The 21,021-nt window shown below is 45.5% G+C and overlaps 1 protein-coding gene across 1 annotated transcript in view; it reads left to right on the top strand.

The window, feature by feature from the left end:
- The window catches only part of DUS4L (dihydrouridine synthase 4 like), a 102,256-nt gene that overhangs the window by 6,731 nt on the left and 74,504 nt on the right, over positions 1 to 21,021 (top strand). Inside the window, exon 2 of the mRNA XM_078680268.1 lies at positions 15,773 to 15,909. Coding sequence (XP_078536394.1) covers positions 15,773 to 15,909 — 137 coding nt within the window. The remainder of the gene's footprint in view (positions 1 to 15,772; positions 15,910 to 21,021) is intronic.

Genomic DNA, 21,021 nt, shown 5'->3' with positions numbered 1-21,021 from the left:
CGGGGAAGGGGGTATCATCGTCTGATGAAGGATCATCCAGCTCCTACAGGGAGATAGGCTCATTCAAAAGCACATTGAGCAACGGCAGCTGGGGCAATTGCCCAAATCGACAAGCTAACCTACCCACTTACCCATTGGACTATCCAAGACCCCATTTTCGGGGAATCAATACAGGGAAACCTACCCAGGACCACCACCGTTGTGGCAACCTTTCTACCAGATGCCACTGCAACCACAGTTTCCGATGTTCTGTCAACAATTCCCTCAACTTCTTTTTTAGGTCTCGGCCTGCGTAGGTTGCGCTTGCGCTGTCTCGCTCGGCGATAAATTATGTTTTAGAGTAGGGAGGTAAACGAGCCAGCTCTTCTCCATTGGCTGGCTTCCTAAACGGTAGCCATCCATTGGAGAAGAGCTATGCCTGTCACTCTAAGCCCCGTCGGTTTCGGATTGAGGGTCGTGTTTTTTGCTGTCCTTTCTTTCCGTGACGTCATCCGACACTCAACGTAAACACGCCCCCCAATCCGAAGCGGACGGGGCTTAGACACAAAAGGCTGTCTCATGGCAAGCTCTTGGTGGATGTGCACAGTTGTCACTAAACAAAGGAAGCTTGTTTGTGAGCTGTGTTCTTCGTTTATTTGTAGCATTCTTAAGTTGAAGATGGGATCTGCCTCCTATAATAATGATTATGATGAGGACGGGGGACGCAGATGTGATATAATAATACAATGTGGGTGCAATTAACCGTTTCCGATCCACATGCACTATTTCATTTGAAAATGCACGCTCACTGAGCGATAAAATGGCAGATCACCCGCAGTCGCTCTCCCATGATTCTAAAGCCCCGACCAAACACATGCGCAAAAAAAAAAAAAACACGGTAGGAAACAAAATTACATGGCTCAAGGTTTCTAGATAACGTCACCAGCATGGAGAAAAGAGAAACCGGATTGGAAGCATGACACAAAACCATGTATAATTGACGTGAACATCTAGCCAATAGGCGTTAAAGATGAGTGGATTTAACCAACTATCTTTCCATAAAATTCGGACAGGGAAGTCTAAAGATGACGAATCAGGCTACGATGGGTGTATTTCACCGCCCTGTTTCAAGTTTGACTGCAGAGTAAAACCTCAATCCACGCCTCAATTCTGTCCCACGCTAAATTCTCTGTGCTAATTAGTCCTGTAATTAGAGTGACTTGAGATCGTACCAATAGCATGACCGATCATCATCAGAGCTTTCAGTTCGCAGTTCCAGGTTTCCTTGTACCGACTAGCGCATTTTTGTTGTGATGGCCTCGCACTGGTCTAAATAACATTTCTGAACGGTAGATGGTTTGCTGACTGTCATTGACACCCCCCCCCCTCACCTTCAACACCAACACTTGTTCGATGTTTGTAACCAAATGCCGAAGGCGATCCAAGTTTAAATTACTAGTGCTCTGATTTTTATTTTGTTTCTGAGTGAGTAGCTCATCCAGCCCAGTTTTTTTTGTGGGCTTTCTGGAGCATGTAATTCTGATTTGGATAGGATTCACAGGACTACATCTTTCAGAAGGCGAAGCTAGAATCTGGACGCGTCAAGCTTTGTGATTTATTTTTAAGACCAGGTCTCTTTCTGCTCTCCAGTCGATGTCGCACTGCAAATAAGTACACGCAGGGAAACGCTGCGCAGCACGTCTTTCTGCCCCGGATGTCCGTATCCTCGCCCCGTAACATCCCTTACCTTCTTGTTTAATCTCCATCAGAGTACTGTGTCACCGGCTGTGCAGTTGCCAGCACTCCATCCCACATCTCTGCCCTGTGCTGGAGAGCATGCTATTCTCTGGCGACTTCCCGATGTTTGCCCTTTTAAATGGGATGAGTTGATATTTGGACCAGTGTGTGCTTCCGGGTGCACAGAGTACGACCACCCAAACGCTTCTTAGGAGTCAAGTGTTGAAAGTGTGTTTTTTTTTGTTTATCCCTTTTTTTGCGTATAGCTAACTCAGTTTAGCTAATGCAAAAGGAACAACGCTGGGATTTTAAGTGGGGCGAAGGAGAAACCCTACATATGCTCTGGTCGAGGAGGGAATGAAGCAGGACGTTTGGCTTACAACCCGGTCCCTATAGGGCAGAGGCCTTTAAACATTATCGACACCGAGACCCCCCACTTTATGCCAAACATTTAGTGGCCTGACTGATCACAATGGGTAGGGATTATGAGATTTCATGGGCTCTTTCCTGTAGGTCATAATCTACTACAAATGTAAGACTTCTAACGGAACAAATGCATCAAACAAAAACACTGGTTTTCATTATTGGGTGCTAAGATCCTCTACACTCTTGGGCCACAATGCAACTGCGGCAGCTGCATTAATGATAGCAATGGCCCTGCATGGGGACCATCTACTCTTCTGTGGGGGTTTTTCCCCCCTTCCTCGAAATGCCAGGCCATCACTTCAATCATGAAACATGTACCTTTCTGAGTGTGTGTGTGGCGCTCTGTGTGTGTGTGTGTGTGTGGCGCTCTGTGTGTGTGTGGCGCTCTGTGTGTGTGTGGCGCTCTGTGTGTGTGTGGTGCTCTGTGTGTGTGTGTGGCGCTCTGTGTGTGTGTGTGTGTGGCGCTCTGTGTGTGTGTGTGTGGCGCTCTGTGTGTGTGTGTGGCTCTGTGTGTGTGTGTGGTGCTCTGTGTGTGTGTGGCGCTCTGTGTGTGTGTGTGACGCTCTGTGTGTGTGTGTGTGGCGCTCTGTGTGTGTGTGTGTGTGTGGCTCTCTCGCTCTCTGTGTGGCTCTGTGTGTGTGTGGCTCTGTGTGTGTGTGTGGCTCTGTGTGTGTGTGTGGCTTTGTGTGTGTGGCTTTGTGTGTGTGGCTTTGTGTGTGTGGCTCTCTGTGTGTGTGGCTCTCTGTGTGTGGCACTCTGTGTGTGTGTGGCGCTCTGTGTGTGTGTGTGTGTGTGGCGCTCTGTGTGTGTGTGTGGCGCTCTGTGTGTGTGTGGCGCTCTGTGTGTGTGTGGCGCTCTGTGTGTGTGGCGCTCTGTGTGTGTGGCGCTCTGTGTGTGTGGCGCTCTGTGTGTGTGTGTGTGTGTGTGTGTGTGGGGCGCTCTGTGTGTGTGTGTGTGGCGCTCTGTTTGTGTGTGTGTGGCGCTCTGTGTGTGTGTGGCGCTCTGTGTGTGTGTGGCGCTCTCTGTGTGTGTGTGGAGCTCTGTGTGTGTGTGTGGCGCTCTGTGTGTGGCTCTGTGTGTGTGTGTGGTGCTCTGTGTGTGTGTGGCGCTCTGTGTGTGTGTGTGACGCTCTGTGTGTGTGTGTGTGGCGCTCTGTGTGTGTGTGTGTGTGGCGCTCTGTGTGTGTGTGTGGCGCTCTGTGTGTGTGTAACGCTGTCTGTGTGTGTGGAGGGGGGGCTCTGTGTGTGTGTGGCTCTCTGTGTATGTGTGTGTGTGCGTGGGGCTCTCTGTGTGTGTGTGTGTGTGTGGCTCTGTGTGTGTGTGCGTGGCTCTCTGTGTGTGTGTGTTGGGCTCTGTGTGTGTGTGTTGGGCTCTGTGTGTGTGGGGGGCTCTGTGTCTAATACTCTCTATGTCTAATACTCTCTACTACTCTCTAATGCTCACCTATTGCCATTGTAAATGACAATACCATTTATTTATGTTTTTAAAAAAAATGCCATTTGCAATGCCAATAGCTCTAACTTTAACAAAGACGAGACCATTGCATTGTAAATGCTTGTTTTAACAGAGGGCAGGGCAGAAAAAGAGGCAGAAGAAGAAACAACAAGAGAGTACAGTGGCAAGCTTCGGAACACCAGATGCGTCTCAGGAGCCACACCACGACAACACAGAACTAGTTGTCAACATGTAATCTTGCATCCTCACCAATGAAGAAACCATAGTCCTAGAAAAAGGTCTAGGCTTTGTTTCCACCCCGAGAGAGGATCTCTTTCGATTGAATACTGAACTTCAACTATTCTTCAGGAAAATTCACCCACGTGCCTTCTTCCAAATCAGGCCCGCTCAGGATTCGGGCTTCCGCAACCCATTAAGGTTCACACCCACCACAGCAATGATGCCCAGAGCGATTCCTACTTTTGAAAAAAGCAGTATTCCAAGAGGTGGACAAGGTGGCCCCTGTGCCCTCTTCAACAACTTATCCAAACAGGAAAGGAGCGACATACACAATATTACGGAAGATTTCACAGTGATTATAAAACCAGCTGATAATAATGGTGCCATTGTACAGCAAGACGTTGCACTTTACGACCAGGAATGCATGCTACAACTTTCCAACAACCAATACTATTTTCCCTTCGACACAGACCCGACAATGTGGGTGACAACAAGGATTAAACATCTAGTCAATGCAGCAGAGATGGAAGTCTCGCTATCCAAGAACGAGACAAACTTTCTGGTCAACTCCAAACCAGTTGTTCCATATTTCTACACCCTACCCAAAATTGAAAAAGGGACCCAACCACCACGATGGAGATCGATTCTATCCGGCATCAATACTCTCCTTGAACTCTTAAGCAAGGTGTCCCAACTTTTTACTCAAACCTTTGGTGATGAGGACACCGACGTATTTGAAGGACACCACAGATGTACCTATTCGGCTACAGAACCGTACCCAACAGGACCAGATTGATCTACTAGTCACACTCTATGTTGAAGCACTATACAGCAATATACCACAGAATGCAACCATCGAAGTATTGGAAAACACTCTGATGGCAGAGACCGTCAGGGAATCATCTACCCCCTTTAGCTTCATAGTGGAGTGTGCATCCATTGCCCTCAAGGAGATTGTTTTTCAGATTCAAGGATCAATTTTACCACCAGATACTAGGTGCTTCAATGGGCAGCACATTTGCACCAAGCCTAGCCTAGCCTGCCTTTGAGGAACAGCATGTCCTTTCAGATACCAACCAATACCAGACCAATATCATCACCCTGCAGAGATTTATTGATGACAACCTGATCCTATGGCATGGAGATTCTGACAACTGTATTGAGTTTTGTACATGGATCAACACCCTGAACCCATACTTGAAATTCACCACCACCGTGTCTACTGAGTCGGTACCATTCCTGGACCAGCTGGTCTCCAGACAAGCTGGTGCACTCACCACCACTAATTACAAGACACCAACAGTCTGGAACAGTTTACTCATGTATGAGAGTCACCACCCAAAAGCCCTCAGGGACAACCTTCTGGTAGGCCAATTCTTGCGACTGCGTCAAAACTTCAACACCCTCACAGAATTTGATTCACAAACGAAAGAACTAAGTACCAAATTGACAGCACGCCATTATCCATCAAGGACTATCAAACAAGCATACAAGAGGGCAAGGAACAACCAGAGTGATGCTTTGTTAGAGACCAAAGTAAAGGAACCTGACCAGAGCCTCACTTGTGTTACTACCTTCATCCATTCATCTAATCAATATCAGAAAATAGTCCAGAAAAACTGCTCCATCCTAAAGACAGGGTCCTTAGATATTCCAGATCCTCTATTCCTGTCACATGTGGAAATTGCACAGCATATGCGTTCACGCAGGCTATCAAACAGCTTGATCTAGGCGAGAATCATCCATGGCAACAAAGGAGACACACCAACTGTAATACTAAGAACTGCGTCTACTTCATCATTTTCCCCTGTTCATTATGCTACGTTGGAATGACCACACGCATGACTAAAAGAACCACGAGATCCTGAAGGACTGTCTTAGTTTAGAGCACTGGGAATCTATCACGTGGCTAAATTATGTTAAAAAGGTTGCAGTCTCACTAGGGCGCCCAGAAATATTCCAGGAGCTGTCTAAACTGGTTAAAGCTGACATAAAATGGGTCAAGACTGCTTTTAAGCTTCACAGAGGGATGGACAGAGAGGGCTCCGAGTTGATTAAGCCCACCGTGAGAGCCCATCAGCTAGTCGTAACAACAGACAATGACCTGGAATTATATCTGAAGGTTGTTAACAATGCCAACCACAGATATTTATTAACCAAGTTTAGACTTAATAAATTTCATTTACTCCTCTCTGGGCGCCCTTGTTGGACCAAGGTATCAGACCTGAAACTATGCACCTGTGACGGTTTTTCTATAATGGATACTGCCCACTTCATGTTCTTTTGTGGCTATTTTATTGAGATATGGAAAACATGTATTGTACCACTACTAAAGGATAAGGGTTTTAAACAAGTGAAACCAGCCCTACTATACCTTCAACTGCTGTCTAATGTGTGGGAAATTTTTAACGTTGCCACTTTTTTAAATATAGCCATGAGACTGAGGAAAAAATTATTTTTGCCAGTTTGAGTTGATAGACTTCTGTGATCCTCTTTTATAGTCTGTTAAACAATGAATATTTTCTCTCATCTAGATGAACTGTGCATGTTTGTAAATTTAGATATGAACTTGATATCCAATTTTTTTTATTGTCTTTTAATTGCATATTCTCACTTTTTGGATGCTGTGTTTTTGTAGATAGCTAATTTTATTGCAATTTTAAATGCTTTTTCCCTTTGTGGTTCTCTGTATACTTTTGTGGTTTTTGTTATGAACCGAATAAAGTATTTTGACTGACTGACTGACTAAAAGAAGGGTGGCTGAACATCGCAGCAATATTCGCTGCAGAAAAGCCACTACCAAAATGGCGTCTCACTTCATTGAAATGAACCACACAGCTAATGACATCAGGTGGACTACACTTTAAGCAAGCACCAGCTGAAATACAGAGTCACTGTTCAGTAAAGAACAACATTGGGTTTTCTGCCTTAAAACCCACACAATGGGCTTGAACGATGAAATGCCCTGGATTGAATGCTGAAGACACTAAATTGTAATTCTAGAATAGTATATGTTCAGTCAACGAGTCACACAATCTTCCTCTCTTAACTGACGTCTACTAGGTATATCAAAAACATCACTCAAGTACCTCCAACACGTAAGTGTCTGGAGCTTGTTATTCGCCCCATAGTCATCTATGCAGGAATACACCATGACATACTGTGCCATGCACCAAACTTCCACCCCATAGATCACTAAACCTATCATACCAAGAGCACGACAACACCTGGATCTACATTACCTGCTTTGGGAGTGAGTTCCGGGTACTTGCATGTTAATTCGTCTCGCTTCCCTCGTTGAGGTACACCTGGCTCCCATTCCTTCCATCTCCACTGTTCCAATTACACTTCATGGCCCTTACCCTAGATGCCAAGCAACATGGGCTCACATTATCACGACCTTAGAGCCGCTTGCCACATATGCGTGACTGAGCTATGATACACTTTTCTCATCCATAGATCTGGAATAGAGTATTTTTTAATCTCTGCTCGCATATTTCAGTACTCACTCAGTATGCTAGGAGTACATCATAGGCCTTTCCGGATATTACTAGTTACAAGGGCTCTGTTTAATAAGATCATAGAGCTCCTTCACGCATATACGTGACTATGCTATTTTTATTCCAAAATATGTCTTGCATCAATAAACGATAGCACAGAACATGTTTTCCCCATCTCCTACATGTTTTTGTATTCGCTGATTATATTAGGAGCATACACATGAGTGTGTACCACTCTTGGTGGCACACTGCATTACGGCCGCAGCGAGATCGGACGATACTAAGGCGCACTCACGCATTCCCATGTGATGGCCACAATGACACGTCCGAGATCAGCGACACAACCGCGAGGAACGTCAATTGCTCACAGCTGGTTACACCACAGGATATTTAACAATTCCGAGCCTGGATGGCGTAATCCTCTGGACAGGCAGATGGAAGGGTAGGTCACCGCGCTACACTCTGCGACTATTCACGCGAGCACAACAGCTCCTGAACAGCACGTTCTGCTTGCACAGGAACGGATGTATATTATCTAAATATCTCCATTGCCAAATTTACCTCTCCAGCTAAATCACTTCTACAGCACTGTCTCGGTCCGCTGCCTCGACCCAAGGTGAACATTACTTCTAGTTGGAGGATAAGACAATATCCCTACCCCTACTTTGGGTTACCTACTCTATCTGTGGACATATATGTTTGTCTGTGTTATTTTCTAAATTGTCGGCTTTGACTGAGTCACTCACCTTATTTTTTATGGGATGTGTGACACACTGTACAGTAGGAGCCCCACATTGTTTGCTCCTAGCACATTACGAGTTCAAGATATTTCTCTGACTGCGTACCTACCCCCATGAATTGTGGCCTGGGGACGTGCAATTGATTACGATTGAGCACAGCTTTGATCTTTGTTCTTCTTTTACAGATTGGAAATTTGGACCCCTGCTGGTCATTTGACCATTACGTACTGATGTAGTTCAGATTTCTTCTGGAGTCAGGCATTGCTTTATTTTTGTGCTTCGGACAGACTGCATTTAAAATGATGCACATTTTGGTGCAAATCAAAACACATGGCACATGAAATATGAAATGAGGCCTAGACAAATGCTTGTAAAAGGGGCACTTTTGGTGCAAGCAAAGTGAAAGACATGAAATGAGGCCTAGTCAGTCTGAAATGCTTGTGCTGAATTAACTTGTGTTTTTGCAGCGTAGAGAAAACATGATTTCAGTGGCCTTTTTAGCTTTGAAGGTAATCATGGACTGATTTCTCTCTTCCCAGCTCATTTTCCTTGTAATCTACACTCCCTATTCCTGTCTTAAGAGACTTTGGCTTTGTTGCATATTTAGACCATGTATATTCAGTTCATAACAATTCTTCTTATAATGTGTATTAATTAACCATGCACAAACACTACAAGCGGGGCAAACACTTTTTTGCATGAAAAGCTATCTAAAACATCAGAGCATGTTGCTATGAGTATGTATTAACTGTATGCGCTTTGGAAATTTGCACTGGTGCATGTTTTATGCTATGTTGCCTAAGAATCCAGCATGACTGAGAATTTTGACGCATGCGCAGATTATACCCGCTTGCCTCAAGTAGATAAAGGAGTCGAGGCTAATGTGAACCGTACATTCTTGTTATTGTGCCAATGTACCAGTGTTTGTAGAAAGTATTCTTCCTGCATGTGATTTGAAAGGAAGGAAGAAATGGACTGATACATTTTTCTGCCTTAATGTTGCCTATTTGTATAATCATTGCTTGTGAAACATTAGACTGTATTAAGCATTAACTCTTCGTTTGTTAAACCTGGCATGGGTTGGATTTGCCAATGAGAAGAGGATAGTGAGACCCTCGCGCCATCTATGCTAACCAATCACGGTACAAGCTTTGCTGAAAAATGCAACATTATTAGTATAGTCAGCCAAGAATTAGAGTATAAATATTGACCTCTGAGGGGGCGTGGTGGCTTCTCTTTAAGCCTTGGCCTCCTTAGTCTGAGAAGGAGTAGAGGAGAAGAAGCAGATGAGATCAGACATCACATGGGTTAGGTACGAGAAACGTTGCGGGTGCAGCCTGGGAGGAGATTGCGTCTGAGGAGAGACAGAGGGAGGTGGGGGTTCTTGCTTATATTTTTTCAGAGAAGTCCTTGCACGTCATATTTTTGGCAAGGCAGATCACATTCCTCTGTGATCTGTGAAGGAGGGACCTTTTCAGGAACAGCCTCTCTCTGTGAAGGCCGTCACAGAATGGATGAAGACCAGCCGCCTGAAACTGAATTCGGACAAGACAGAGGTCCTTATCCTGGGATCCACCCCCTCCGCATGGGACGACTCCTGGTGGCTCACCGAACTGGGAGATCCCCCAACACCCACAAACTACGCACGCAATCTGGGATTCATCCTGGACTCAACGCCTGCCATGACCCAGCAAGTCAACGCCATCTCCTCATCCTGCTTCAACACCCTCCGAATGCTCCGAAAAATCTACAGGTGGATCCCCACCGAAAACAGGAGAACGGTCACCCAAGCGCTTGTCAGCAGCAGGCTGGACTACGGCAACGCACTCTACGCAGGAACCACGGCCACACTCCAGAAGAGACTCATACAGAAATCCTCCGAACGCCTCGGACTCCCCCTCCACACCCACATCACCTCGCACCTAAGAGACCTGCATTGGCTCCCGGTCAACAAGAGGATCACCTTCAGGCTCCTCACCCATGCGCATAAATCTCTCCACAACGCCGGACCAGCATACCTCAACAAACGACTGTCCTTCTACACCCCAAACCGCCAAATGTGCTCCGCAGGCATCGCCCTCGCCACCGTCCCACACATCCGTCGAACAACCACCAGCGGCAGATCCTTCTCCTACCTCGCCGCAAAGACATGTAATACCCTCCCCGCCCATATGCGCAAGATCCAGGACCTGCTGACCTTCAGGAGACGCCTCAAGACGTGGCTGTTCGACCAGTAGCTGCATCCCTCAACTCCCACCCCCCCGCCCTCAGCCCTTTGAGACCCTCACGAGTAAGTAGCGCGCTCTGCAAATGGATTGATTGATTGATTGATTGATTTAAGCACAGATACACAGAGGATCAGAGCAGGCCAGAGAGTGGAGCTGGATAGAACAGGTTTAGATTTAGATGCTAAAACTTTTAAGTTCATGCTTTGACTAATCAATTAGTTTTGAAAAGATTTATTTGTCTTATGCATTTATTTCTCTTTATGGGAGATTTTTGCCAATTTTTAATTATTGATTAGCTTTGCATAATTCACTCTTGAATTATATTTCCTGAACTTTTTAAAGAACTCTGATTGACATTTGATGCCTTATTCCCTTCCTTTATGGAATGTTTTGTATGCAACCTATAATATGTTCTGTATTAATTCAATTTTTTCTGTTTTCAAAATTCTGTAACCTGAATGATATTTGACAAATGAATAAAGGGTCAGAGAAACTTAACTTTTGACTAGAAAATAAAACCCTTTAAAATACTCACCAACTTTCTTTATTGGCTTAACTATTATTTGTATTTTTGATTTTTCATGTTTACGTAAAGTCTCCTGAAGGTAATACATGGTGTCAAGGGCCCAACACCTTTTCAGCTCTAAAATAGAGGTAGATTAGTTTTTGCATTGAGAAATCACAGTGAAATTACCGCTTGATCAGTACCCATGTGACCCTCTTTTCATTTGTTTTGGGGCGGGAAACATGTCGACACGGATGTATGACGTTACAACGCATGCTATTACAACGCATGCCTTTACGACGCAAGTTTTACAACGCAAGTCATTACAACGACTTGCGTTGGGGGGCGCTGGATAGTGAATAGTTTAATTTACTCTTACAACTCCAGTCCCCGTGGATAGTAGGGAAGGTGTTGGATAGTAAATTAAAACTATTCCCTATCCTATAGCGCCCCCCAGCGCAAGTCGTTGTAATGACTTGCGTTGTAATGGTTGCGTCGTAATGGGAGTGCGTTGTAACAGTTGCGTTGTAAAGGATGTTTCCCGTCGACACAGACCCATACACACTGGTAGGTTGCCTTTCTCCATTATGAGAAGCTCGCCATCTACACATACTTTTTTAATCCTGCCATGGGAACCCCAAATGTAATATGACATCAAGGTACCCCCTCAGGTAGTTTTAATCCTCACTACACACACACCCTTTTTCCCCCACACACCTGCACTCACCATCTCAGCTTTTTTAATAAAAAAGATTGCCAAAGAGCCCTCTCGCGGGGCCCGTTGGATATTGCAACACTGACCCCACGAGGAGCTAAGCCCGATGATGAAGTATGACACCCTCACAGGGGTGTGAGGGCATCACTTCCTAATAAGGAAGAGCCCACTTTTTCAAACTTTAGATTAAACACTATAGGAACAGCTACCCGACAGTATTGTCATATTTGTTCTGGGGAGCAAGGTACTGAACCTCTTTTTAGCTCCCCCCCCACCCCCCCCCCCCCCCCCATTGATATTGATGCCAGTCATTGAGGAGCATTAGCTGGCTGACCCAATCGTATAGCTTATGAACTCAGAAAAAATATGCTTCCTAATGGGGAGAGGGGAAAGAAACACACCAAGCACTTTTAAAGTGTGGCTATCAAGGCTAAGTGTCCCAAAAACTGGAGGAGGGTAGAACGTCTTCTAGGACAAGAACCCTCACTCACCTGAGTGTGACATGCTTCATTATTGGGTTCCTTCCTCACACCAAAGCCACAAGGTCATTGATGTGGGCTATAACTCTCCAGTGTTTGAAGAGGTGTTTTCGATGGATGAAGCAAGGGGGGCAGAGTGCAATTTGACAGAGAAGGTGAAATAAAATTATTTACAGAGGGCCAATAACTATTTATTCTGCGGTCCCCAGGCCAAGCTAGAAGGAGAAGGAGAGAGGACTAGGGGCTAGCAACAAATATACCCCTACAGTAGGTCAACATGTTTCTGCCCATCTATGACCTCGGGGTTATGTAATTAATATGTAATGCAATATAATGGCCACCAATGTTCAGTGACCGGTCAAGCGCAAATGAAGACCCAGGTAAGTAGGAGGGGGTACACTGTCTGTCTGTCTGACTGACTGTCTGTCTGAAATGCACAAGCATGAATAAACCATAAACATATATCAACCAAGGCCTGAAGAAGAGGTCTCGTTTTCAAAAATCAACAAAGTTACTGAAACAGTCAGGGGTCTAAGCCCTCTAATGGTGGCTTACCTATGTAGTGTTCTGCTATAACCTCTTTCAAGCCACACAGGTGTCCCCTCTATGACGTACAGATAGGAAGGAAAATAAGAACAGAAAAATGAAAATCCAAAGTTTATCAATGATTTTTCTAGTAGATGAGGTATCGTTGCTCAACAGTTTGTGGGAAAGCATTCTCTGCACCTTAATGTAAAAATCATCGGTTCCATCAGTTTGCATAAAAGTAGCATACTGATGTCATTGCATTGTTATTATACTTAATAGCTAGTGGTTAAAAGACCTGGGCAGATCCTGCTCTGCGTTTATGCAGCACTGCAGGAAACTCCTCGCGTTTCTACTCGGCAGGGCTACACTATTAATAACGATAGTTTTAGCTGAGTTGTTACATATACTTGAAAAATACCAGGGTTTTCATGGATTTCTTCTATGAAATGGATGCACTACAAAGAACCCCGTCATTGTACAGAGTGGAAAAGGTAAACATCACTTACAACGAAACTTTTACAACGCACTACCATTACAACGCGGTCATTACAACGTAAACTATTACAACGCATTGCGCTGGGGGGTGCTCTAGGATAGGGAATAGGTTAATTTACTATCCAATAACCTTCCCTAGTGTCCACGGGGACTGGAGTTGGAATAGTAAATTAAACTATTCACTATCCAACACCCAAAAGCGCTATGCGTTGTAATGGTATGCGATGTAAAAACCGCGTTGTAAAGGCAGGCGTTGTAATAGCCTGCGTTGTAACGTCATACATCCAGTGGAAAATGATGAGGATATCGCTTTACCACGCATATGGATTTATTTTATTTGTCTTCAAAACTAGTAGTAGCAAACACCTAGTAGTAAACGTGTGCATTAGGAACAGCATGGCAACAATCTTTGGCTATAGGCTGAAATAAATCCATGTTTTTTTTATCTGTGGAGACAAAACTAATTCTAAATGAGAAACACCTATACCAGTTGGGCATTTGCTATAAATATTTCTAAAATAGGATACAATGGGTTTATGTTTGTGAATTTGTCGGAGCATGAGCACTAAGTTGAGTAAAGCATTTACAGGCTCAATATGAGGTACACTGGACAGATTTCTTTAGATATTTATCGGGTAAGCATACTGTGCATAAACTGATGGTCTCAAAGTCTGAAATCAATCACAAACAACATGCCTGTTAAGTTGGAACACCTAAGGACTAGGTGATGAATGATGTGGGGGGAATAGAGAACATGTATTCGGACAAGGTTTTTCTGTTTCCTGAGAAGTAGCATGTAAGGCCTGCATGAAACACCTATGGCTCAAAATCTTGACACAGTGTACTATACCCACTGAAGCCTTCATGCAGAGGGGCAAGTGACTAGACCATTATGGTAATTTCCTGTACACTGTCTGGGAAAGCCAAGTAGCACTGACCTTAGTATAGCAACATTATTTCTCTGCTGCAGGATGATGAAGAATTTGTCCCGATACAATACAATTCTGATAGCCTTGGGACTAGTAGTGGGCCGCAGGAATATAGCACCAATGTTGGGGAGGTCAAATTGCTACAGTTATGAAGATGTGGTGCAAATGTATGGGTTGCTGTATGGCTGCAGAAGTGGTGTTTTATGAGAGTAGGGACTGCCAGAAAAAGTTTGAAACAATATAAATAAGATCCATGGAGACAAATGTATGGGCTGATCTGAGGCCATTTCCATCTCAATCGGCACTGTTTCTGGCATAACACGCTTACAAAATAAGTATCTGGGTATAATGTAACATGACTAAGAAACCACATGCGTTTGTGGGCTGTGAGTACACAAACGTATTCAATATTATGTGAAAGCTAAACTCCAGTTTGAGTTTTGAGACAGTTGTGTCAGGAGATATGTCTTTATGCCCATAGCACACTTTATTTTTGTAGGACTCCCCTACCAGGCAACTTGTAGCGGTCTAATTGTGGAAGAATTCTTATGAACCATAAATAATATATTACAGTGAGCTTAGAGCCCACCTATTGCATACTATTGATTGGCCTTATTTTCACTTGTTTGCTTGCATTTTATTCAATGTCTTGCCTGCCCCTTCTTGTCCCTCCCCTAGAGCATATCGTCTTTATCATCCTTTTGATTGTCTGACTTGTATCCTTCCACTGCTCATATTTGAGGAACTACTTTTTTCTTTCAGACCCTCTAAAGATTGCTTGTGTTTTCTAACTCTTGTGTGCTGCTTCTCCCTTTACAAACACCTGCCCCTCCTGTTTGTGCCTTTTGTTGTTACCTCTTTCTCCCCCTCACCCAGCAAGCGTGTCCGTTTCTTCCCCCACCCTCCCTGAACTTTCGCTTCTACCTTTTTTTTTTCCTCAGTCTTAAGTGCTTTGTTGCCCTCCCAACCGCACTCTCCATTGTTTCCTTCTCAGCTGATCTTCCATTGTCCCCCACCCCTCCTGTTCTGTTGAAAAAACATTAATTGTAATTTTTGGGAAGACCTGCCATTTGCTGCTGTGCCGCTCTGCATGTCAAAATGTGCTTTCACACAAGTAAAATGTCATTTTCTTTTTTTAATTTACTAATTCGAGTGGTGTCAGGCCTCTTTGATCAGTAAATAAAAAAAGAAATAATAGAAAATGGAGCCCATGATGCTTAGTTTAACCCAAGAGTTATGGTCTTTCCTGAGAAGTTTACCAAAATTAATCCCCTTTAGAATTATATGGGTGCGCATGCCTATATAATGACACAGTCGTACCATTGCGCTTTACTGCATCAACAACAAAACTGTTGTCAAAGTAAGTGGGTCACGAAAGCGCGATCTATTGGCTTTACCAATGATTGTTTCTGTATATGGTACAAGGGGAGATAACATGTAGACATCGGTAAACCATACCAATGCGTTTGCATTATCTGCTGGTTGGACCTGCTCATACAACCAGATTCAGACAGGAGACTTTGTTTTTTTCTAAACCACAAATGGCTTTATTATAGAGGTATTCCGGCTGAAATTGCCTGTGCTTTGATGTATGTCAGTGGGGAAAATAAAGTTCTCCAACTTTCTTCCAAACCTCTCCCCCCCCAAAATCTCCCTCTTTCAAAAATCTTCTATTTTCCAGTATCAAAATGCTGGAATGTATGGTAAACGTTTTTGTGTGTGTGGTTTTTTTTTATCAGATATTGAAACTTATTGCCTGAACTTGCTTAGCCATTCTGAATATGTGAGAATCTTTCATGTTTGAAAAATTGAAGCTGAAAATGATTATTTTTTTAAGGTGGGAAGAACAATCATCAGATCATCAATGAAGGGTGACTATCTTGAGCATTCACAGTGCCTACCACCAAATCCAGTAGATTTGTTTCATCCCGGGCACATCGTAAAAATCTGCGCCCCAATGGTTCGCTATTCAAAGTAAGTACAATGTACTGGATTCAAGTGCTTGTGTCTTTCATACATCTGTGATTCTCATATTTGTCTGCAAAAAGAAATCATGTGTACTACTTGTCCTTGTTAACATCCCATATCACCACACGCATCGGAGTTACTTGATGCATGGATAGCTGAACTCCTTAGATGAAGTGTAAAGGTATAGCTAGCAAATTCTTGCCCCACTTTCATCAGGTAGATATTGATGAAAGGAATAGTTAAGATGGAGATACTGAGAAGAATATTTTGCAACTGTGAAGGAATACTCAGTTGGTGTGAATTGGGAGAATGAGATGGGTACTATTTAGACAGCTAGTAACCATTCAAAACATCGGAGCAGCTTCTGATTTCTCTTGGTTCATAAACTGAGAACAATCCCATGTTACTTAGCATGTTACTTAGCTGTGTGATAAGGAGCTCTGCCGTTACGTGGTTGACATGCACTGTTAAATGAAAAGAGAACTTAGAGTTTGCATATGGAAAGTAACATGCACCTTATTTTACTTAGTATCAGTAGTCTAAACAATCTGTACAATGCCAGTATTCTGATGGAGAGTCTCTGTGCATAGCTATTGATTTTTAGTACTCATTATTTGGTCTTAGTGTTAACGGGTTGTTGGCTCCAGAATCCATAGTATTCCTTATGCAACATGGCAGAGTCCTTAACTTCAGGGTTCCCAGGACCTGAGGATACATTTTTCTTGACTCAACCATAATGGCTGAGGTTCCAACAAAATCGAATTATGCCTTTTTCCCTAAAAATGTACCAAACTGTGTGTTAGAGCTTCGAGCATGCATGACTTGCCCTCACTTAACACCTCATGAACAGAGGTCTGCACTAAAATGGAACACTGCAGACACATCTCAAAGTCCCAGAGGCTACCTCTTTTAGCAGTGAATTCCCACAGAGATGCGGACCCGGTGGTGGGCTTCTGGGGCTCTAATGACTCTATGGATGGAGAAGTTGTTTCATTATTGAGCACTGGATGAGGAAGGAACTAATATTCTGAAGAGGAGCACTTGCTCCAGGACACTGGATCACAGCGCAGGGTCACCCATTAATCAGCATTTGATCCCAGGCATTTGTGCTGCTTAAATAGGTTTTGTTCTCTCCTAAGATTGTTGCCCAATCTCGCGAGAATGCATGCACCCATGCAAACACATGTGAACACAGTCCAGTCTCAGGACTAGCAAATATGGGCGACAGAGGGTAAAAAAAGAGCACCACCATTCGTACGAAGTGAGTACATGACTCTGCTCACAGAGCTTAGACCTAGAGGCATGCTATCCTCACCATGAAGGTGCCCAAACTAACAACAGCAGTGGCGGTCCTGTGTGTTTGCCTCCAGATCCTAACATAAATCAACTGCTAGGATGTCATTGACTAGTTCCCAGTTGCATATACAACAGAAAACTTTACTTATTCCTCAACCAGAGAGGCTTTGAATTACGGTTTACTATTACAGCATCCTCTTAAACACAGCCTAATCACTTGGTAGTAAAGAATCCTCAATTTAAATTTGCACAGTTCAAAGAATAATATGGGCCAACATTTACCCTAAAATGTACTAATTGGGGCATCCCATTAGTCTACTCTGTGCTGCTAGCGACATAGAGAAGTCTTAAGTCACTTAGTCCTGGTGGAACTGTGCTGCAACCAGATTATGAACAAAATACGTGAGTTTTGAGAAGCTTCGAGGATGGTAGAAGATGCTTTTCCTCACGAATGGCCAAAGGAAGAGTATTCTAAGCTTGAGAGGTGAATACAGAAAAAAGCGGGCATCTATGCTCTCTTTCCCAAATTTGAGAATATTAAGAGGGTGCTGAGTGTTGTAGCAAAGACAGCATCCAGGATTCTTAGAGGAGAAAGAGTGGCCATGTAATTGTCAGAAGAAAGGCTGTATAAGTCCTTATGGCAAAAGCAGATGGCTTTGAACGGACACCATTTGCGGATGGGAATCCAATTGAGGACAGAAAGATGGAGAGTGCAATGTCGCAGTACTTCACTGTGACCCATCCGCAGCTAATTGAGTGAAAGCCATGTTCTACAAAACTAACGGATGGTCAACTTAGTGGTTTCACTCGCCCTTGCATATCTAACTAGAAATATCTGCGTTTGCATTATCTGCTGGTTGGACCTGCTCATACAACCTATGCCAGCCTGCTGCTGTTCAGTTATTGTCCTTCGCTTGTGCTGCCTCCGCCACTATAACCATCTCTTCATTCCCAGCACTCCTTTCTTTCTGTCTGGTAATGTAGTCATGGGTTACAGGATTTCAGCCTTCAAGATTACAAAGAACACTGGCTGTAGAAGTGAGCTTTGTACCTTTCATTATTCACCACCACCAAATAATATCACTAAATGTAGTGTCCACACGCCTCTTCAGCACAATTCCTACAGTCCCGAAGGAAAGTACTGATACTACGGCCAAACTTCAGTGGGGTGGGAGGGGCAGGGACAGGGGTCAGGGCAGCCGCATATATTATTATTTAATGTGTTTTTGCCCCAGGGAGGTAGTAGTCCCCAGAGTGTGGGGTTCTTTGCGGCCTCTGCACTATTAGTGTGTGAGCCCCGGTGATGTTGTGGTCCCCGGGGCTTGAAATAGCCCATGAAGGGAGTTTGTGCAGCCCCCCCACCATTAATCATTTAAAGCCCTAGGGAGGTGGTGGTCCTTATTTGAGCCTGTGGAGGGGGGTCCGCATGGCTCCCGTCCAATATTTAAAAAGAAAAGCCCTGGGGAAGTGGTGGTCCCCGTGCTGAGGCTCCTAGTGACTCAGGAGAAGGGCTCCATGCGCCTCCTGCCTTTTTTTAAAAATTAAAATGCCCCTGAGACTTAGCCCACCCGGGCACCCTTTTTAGGTCTCGCCTGTCGATGCGCATGCGCATCGAGCAAGCGAGACTATGGTGGCTTATCCACTCTTTATCCAACTTGCAAGGAATCGTGGCGATTCCTTGCAGTGCACGAGAAATTTAAGCTCAATGCGCATGCGCATTGAGCTTAAAAGCGCGTGCACATGCCCCCAGCCGCCTGCCTTGCCTACTCTCCCAGCTGGTGCCGCTCCACCCCCTGCGGCATCAAAGGCTTTCACGGCCGGCCGGCCATGCTTTCAGTTTCACGACCGGCCGGCCGTGTGAAGTACATTTCTAAGCCCGCTCTCCCTGCTCCGCCCCCTGCTCCAGCCGAGACGCATTTCTCCTCCCTCCTCCCCCCTCCTGGGTCAGGTTACCCTGCTTTTTCTTTCTTTTCACCCGGTGACATTGTTGCCTTTAGCCCTTCCCTCACCTCCTCAAGCCGTTACTCGTTGTGTGTACAGGGCTGTGTGTATTAGCGCTTGTGCTTGTCCTGGTTTGTTTGCAGGTGCACACATTACACAAGGCTCTGCTCACTGACCCTAGAGGTAGGCCTCTGACCCGGCACACTCGAGTGAAAGATTCCTCACATAACCCACCGCTCCAGCTGTCTCTTCCTTCAGGCTGCCAGCCTTGAGCGTGGGGGGAGGAGGGGCTGCATACACTTCTGTCCCCGCCGACACGTCAGGGCATGCTGGAATTCAGAGGCCGCCCTCCACTCTGCTTTTCAGTGTACCGTCTGTCATGGCCACAAGCCAGCACCCCCACTTTCGCTGCAGACGAGCTAGGGCTTGTCTTTCTCCAGAGGCAAACAGGGCAGCCTGACTTACGAGAGCCCCCGCAGGCTCACCAACCCAAGGAAAAGCTGTACGAGACAGACGTGTGCCACTCACCTCACCTCTTCCTGGAAGCCAGACTGTGGATAAATGCAGCCGTGGGAAGGCCCCATCCTACCTCAGGTTTAACATTTAATTCTACACCTCTTGAGGGTTCCTGTGATTAACCAACCAAAACCTTGCTGCTGAGCTCATAAACAGTCTGCAACTGAAACGGAGGCGGGCAAATTGCCGTGTGAATTCTCTCCGGCGCCTGCAAGTCAGCTTAACACCTCTTACAAAACAAAACATCACAACTCATCAGTGGCTTGACCTTTGAATATCTGCGGTGTAAAGGTTTATTAATTAATTCATTCAAAAGCGGCCCTTCTATAATTAGCTGTTTCTTGCCACTATTCATGCCCAGCCCACAAAACCGGGGAACTAGCTGTAGAAACCTGATGAGAGCTGTTAGAACTCCTGGTAGCTGCCCTGAGACCCGAGCCATGCATGGGTGCAAGGATCGGGAACAGAGAATGCAAGGCTCTCGTTTAAGCTTATGACGCACTTGTCTTCACAAGAAAGTCAGATACTTCACAACAACCAGGCCTCATCAGCTGTACCTCAAAACAACCAGGACTCATCACCCCTCTCTCACAACAACCAGGCCTCATCACCCCTCTCTCACAACACTCACTCTCACTCACCCTCAACCCCTCAGCCTCACCCTCACCCTCACTCACCCTCAACCCCTCACCCTCACTCACCCTCAACCCCTCACCCTCACTCACCCTCACCCTCACTCACCCTCAACCCCTCACCCTCACTCACCCTCAACCCCTCACCCTCACTCACCCTCACTCACCCTCAACCCCTCACCCTCACTCACCCTCAACCCCTCACCCTCACTCACCCTCAACCCCTCCCCCTCAACCCCTCACCCTCACTCACCCTCACTCACCCTCACTCACTCACCCTCAACCCCTCACCCTCACCCTCAACCCCTCACCCTCAACCCCTCACTCGCCCTCACCCTCACTCACCCTCAACCCCTCACCCTCACTCACCCTCAACCCCTCCCCCTCAACCCCTCACCCTCACTCACCCTCAACCCCTCACCCTCACTCACCCTCAACCCCTCACCCTCAACCCCTCACCCTCAACCCCTCACCCTCAACCCCTCACCCTCAACCCCTCACCCTCAACCCCTCACCCTCAACCCCTCACCCTCAACCCCTCACCCTCAACCCCTCACCCTCAACCCCTCACCCTCACTCACCCTCACCCTCACTCACCCTCAACCCCTCACCCTCACTCACCCTCACCCTCACTCACCCTCACCCTCAACCCCTCAAACTCACCCTCACTCACCCTCAACCCCTCACCCACCCTCACCCTCACTCACCCTGACCATCACTCACCCTCAACCCC

The sequence above is a fragment of the Lissotriton helveticus genome, chromosome 1_1 (genome assembly GCF_964261635.1).
Source record: "Lissotriton helveticus chromosome 1_1, aLisHel1.1, whole genome shotgun sequence".
NCBI lineage: Eukaryota > Metazoa > Chordata > Amphibia > Caudata > Salamandridae > Lissotriton > Lissotriton helveticus.
This window is presented reverse-complemented; position numbering and strand designations above follow the sequence as displayed.